This window comes from Phocoena sinus, chromosome 6, assembly GCF_008692025.1.
Source record: "Phocoena sinus isolate mPhoSin1 chromosome 6, mPhoSin1.pri, whole genome shotgun sequence".
NCBI classification, from domain to species: domain Eukaryota; kingdom Metazoa; phylum Chordata; class Mammalia; order Artiodactyla; family Phocoenidae; genus Phocoena; species Phocoena sinus.
This window is the reverse complement of record NC_045768.1, coordinates 109,802,042-109,806,442: the sequence shown is the minus strand read 5'-3', so window position 1 is coordinate 109,806,442 and position 4,401 is coordinate 109,802,042. Positions and strand designations below refer to the sequence as shown.

At 57.9% G+C, this 4,401-nt stretch overlaps 1 protein-coding gene across 1 annotated transcript; it reads right to left on the bottom strand.

Annotated features, from left to right (window-relative positions):
• Nucleotides 1-480: 480 nt before the first annotated feature.
• HAND2 (heart and neural crest derivatives expressed 2) lies at nt 481-4,186 on the bottom strand. The gene is made up of 2 exons (XM_032634569.1): nt 2,718-4,186; nt 481-1,384 (listed from the first exon to the last, which is right to left on the bottom strand). Exons 1-2 carry the CDS (start codon nt 3,270-3,272, stop codon nt 1,286-1,288), a joined length of 654 nt encoding a protein of 217 aa, XP_032490460.1. The 5' UTR covers nt 3,273-4,186; the 3' UTR covers nt 481-1,285.
• Between the last annotated feature and the right edge of the window lie 215 nt (nt 4,187-4,401).

Genomic DNA, 4,401 nt, shown 5'->3' with positions numbered 1-4,401 from the left:
TCCCCACCTAGCCCCCCATCGAGACGACCAGCCAAAACATCCTTTCTCCTGGTCTCTTCTTCCCTTTCTTGGATGAAAGCCCTATATTTTGAATTAAAAACTCTAGACTAGTTCCTGCGGCTGCAGTAACGCGTGGGTTTCTCCCCAAAACGACTTCAATCGAAAATGGCTCCTCAAACAAAAGCCCGCCCCCCCCACCACCAATGGCATCTGGTTGATTTCAGGAAAAGAAGGACACCTTTCCACCTTCTGAGCAAACCACCCAGGCCTGTTTCCGGCCAGACTCTCCTTCCACAGCCCACTCAGTGCTCTCCTGGGGGCCAGGGGCAGAGGGAAGGGAGGCAGGACTCGATGGCGCCCAGGCCCTTTGGCAGGATTTTCACCAAGAACACTTCTCTTTAAAGGGCCTCCTCGCCAGCCCTGCGAGGCCGGGAGCTCCCGTTGATGACTGGTCCGAACCACTGACTCTATCAAACAAAGTTAGAGGCAATCATGATAATTTAGTTTACTTCTGAATATTTTAAATATAATGAAAACAAGTATAACAGTTTTGTTTTCAAAACTCTTTTGAGGTATCCACCATTAAAAGATTGGGGTTTTGTAAAAAAAAAAAAACACACAGTGGTTTATTGAATACTTACAACGTTTACACCTTCAATATTAATTAAATTCCACTTAGTTTTAGAGGACGGAAGTGCACAAAACAAGTAGCTGTTGGAAACATCTTCACATAAGGAACCACCACAGATGAAACGGCAGCACTAGGTACCGACCCCAACGGAAATGTTAGCGGCCCCGTTTTCTGCTTTGAAATAAAACTTTATAATCCCCAGGAATATTTATATCCGAAGGCCAAGTATTAAAGATACACTTCACATACACACTATTGTCCGCTGTCTTTATCTGGAAGGGGTTGGGGAGAGGGCACCGCTGGTGTCTACACAGCCAGGAGGAAACATTCACAAACAGAGAATCTACGAGACGCCGGGATCCCTTACCACGCGGGAGTGTCCTCTTCATATTAAAATATGGAATGCTTTTCTTCAAATATCCACTTTGTTTTTGGAGGGGAAGGTGGGGAGCGGATGCCTCGAAGGGGGGCAAAGAGAGGGAGGCACATTGCACATAAATAAACCGGATGATCCAAATGCAGGAAGTCCTCAGAGTGGAGCGCGCGGAGCTTGCCCGGAGTCCTGGGTCTGTATCCGGCTCCTGGGCCCGGCTCGCACTCTCCTCCTCTTCTTCTCCTTCTTCTCCTCCTCCTCCTCTATCCTCTCCCTCCTTCTCACTGCTTGAGCTCTAGGGCCCAGACGTGCTGCGGCCAGCCCGTCCGGCCTTTGGTTTTCTTGTCGTTGCTGCTTACTGTGCTTTTCAAGATTTCGTTCTGGGCAGAGGGGAGGCGAGGGGGAGAAAAAGAGAAAGAGAGAATCAGAGAGGAGACCCGGTTCCACGCCACCCCCACGCTTTTTCCGGCCAGAGGAGAGAGTAAGAGAGCCAGCCAGGGATGACGTGTGGGATGCTTTCAAGTCCCAGCCCCGGCAGAAGAGCTACAGAGGCTGGCCGCTGCCCTAGCTCCCGCCCGGGCCTCCAGACGCCGGCCGCGCTCAACTCCCGATCGGCAGGTTTATAAACAACCACCCGTTTTCATGTCGTTTATGGAGGAACCGGGGGCCTTCTCTCTAAATCCAGATGCAGAGGCGCGAGCAGGGGTCATCGCAGCCCCAGCTCCGCGCTCTAGGGAAGATGGGGTGAGGTGCCCCCGCCTTGGCCTGGGCCTGTCCGCATGCAGCTCGGCCTCTGGCTCGGTTCGGCAATGCCTCTCCTTCCAAGGTCTCTGAAATCCCCGGTTACTCGGGATCGCTCGACTGTGTAGCGACTAAAGCGCCATAGGCCCCAAAGAAGAAAACCTCGACAAATGTGATAATTTTCCAGGCCCTTCGTGGCAATAGCCCTGCTCTGAACACCACTACCCTCTGGGCACCTGGTAGGAACTTGAGAAAACTAATTTTCAGTTATAATTTCCTGTTACTGTTAACAATTACAGTGACCAAGGTAATATTTACTATTTGTCTTAAAATGTACAGGCTCATGCAAACTAAACAAGAAGTACGGTGAAGTATACTCATCCGGGAAGTCACATTTTAGTCTCACTGCCAAAGAGAAACTGCATTTTGAAGTTAAAAGTACTTATTTTATGTTTACCTTGACATCTTCCCGGCACAGAAATCAGAACAAGCATAAAATTCTTAGGATGAGTGGCTGCCTCATTCTCAAGAGGGGGAAATGCGATCACTAGTGAAATAATTAGCATCAAGCGCTTCTGAGCAACTTATTTTAGAAATATCTGAAAGCAAGATCGGATTGGAGGCCAAATGAAGGCTCTACAGGACAGGGAATGAGGGGTCCGGGCCAGTGCGATCGGGAGATCAAGCCGGACCCTGAGTCCGCGAGGCCCGCCCTGAGTGCCGGGGGGAGCGGCGATAACCCGCGGGTAAGATCACCAGCGCGAAGCATCCCTCTTAACCTCCTCCGCGTGCTGACACCCTCCCCCACCCCCTCCGCTTCTGCGGGAAACCATCCCGACCAGAACCTGGTGCAAGCAACCTTGGCTCAAGACGCAGCCAAAGAACGCGGAGTGCCATTGCTCACCCCAACTTTAAAGAGACCGGAATTCCCGGTCCCCCGTACCCCACTGCCCGCTGCCCCCTGGTACTGACCAGTTCCTTCTTCCTCTTCTCTTCTTTCACATCTGTCTTCTTGATCTCCGCCTTGAAGGCCTCCGCCTCGCCGTTCTGGTCGTCCTTGGCCAGCAGGTCCATGAGGTAGGCGATGTAGCTGGTGGCCAGGCGCAGCGTCTTGATCTTGGAGAGTTTGGTGTCGGCGGGCACGTTGGGGATGCACTCGCGCAGTTCAGCGAAGGCGCTGTTGATGCTCTGAGTCCTGCGCCGCTCCTTGCGGTTGGCGGTGCCCCGGCGCTTCACCGGGCGCGGCCCCCCCAGGCCCGGGGGCCCGGCGCCCGGCGGCACCCCCCCGTAATGGGAGTGGTCCAGACCGGCGGCGCCGCTGGCGTACTCGGGGCTGTAGGACAGGGCCATGCTGTAGTCGGGGGGCGACATCTCGGGGTGGCCGATGAGCCAGCCATGGAAGTAGGGGTTCTCCTCGTGGCTGCAGCGGCTGGCGGCGGCGGCGGCGGCGGCGGCAGCGGCGGCGGCGAACGGATAGCCCTCATGGTGCACCACCGGGTGGTGGGGGAAGCCCCCCACCAGACTCATCTCGCCCTCCGCGCCCCTCCACGCGCCCCAGCGTGCGCACAGTCCCGCCGCGCCCTCGGACCGGGCCCCCGCTCCGGCGCTCGGCGGCCTCCCCCACCCCCCAGCCCCCAGCCCCCGGGCGCCCCGGCCGGCCCGGCAGCCGCAGAGGGGGCTGCTGCAGCCCGGGCCCCGGCCCCCCGCCTGGCCCGCGGGGCCCGCCTCAGCAGCGCCGCGGCCGCCGGCTCCCCATAGGGCGCGGCGAGGTGGTCCCGGCACCGTGCGCCCCTGGCAGCCGCCGCCGGCTCCCGCCTCGCTCCACGGCCCGCTCGCGGGCTTCTGCTTCCCGGGCGTCTGCGGGCAGGCACAGTCCTCTCGTGCTCATGCAAAGGTGCCCGGGCTCCGGCTGGGCTGCTCGGAGGAGTCGCCGGGCTCCGCGCCCCGGCCGCGCGCCCGGCGCCGCTGCTACTCGGAGTCCCGGGGCGAGTCCAAGCCGCGGCTGGAGGAGCCGGCGGGGTCGACTGCTCACTGTGAAGCTACCTCCATGCGACCCTCCCCTTCCCGCCCTTTCCCCTCCCCCCACCAGCCTGATCTGGGTTCTTGGGCGCTTATTGTTTTAATGAAATTTTTGGTTGTTGTTGTTTTGGTCCTTGAATGTGATTTTAGCTGCGAGTAACGTGTCCCGCGCTCCTCTCGGGCTCCCTCGGAGGGTTTTCAGAGAGGTCTCAGTGCATCCATTTTCTCAGATCCTCTCCTTCTTTCGGGGGAAAGGATCTGGGGCCTGCAGGCGCCCTGGAGCGCGAAGGCGGCGACTGGGGCTCGGAGGGGTCCGCGCGGCGGCCTTGGGAGCTCCCGGGCGGCGGCGGCGGCGGTTCTCCGGGACTGGACACCGTGAGGGGAGCAAGAGGATTTTCCCAGCAAGATCTCCATGTACAGCTACATCTTTAGGGCCGCTCGGGTTAATATATGTCGTCAGAGGCTCCTCACGCCAATCCCGGGGCGGCGGGGGCGGCGCCTCGCGCTCTCTGCGATAAAACTTTTTGATGTTCTCCTTGCTAATTGCCGAGGTCCTCATCCAGGATTGGTTGCCCCTTCATAACCAGAAGATAATTAAAACGAGGGGGGGAGGGTTAAAAAAACTTTTTTATCAGCC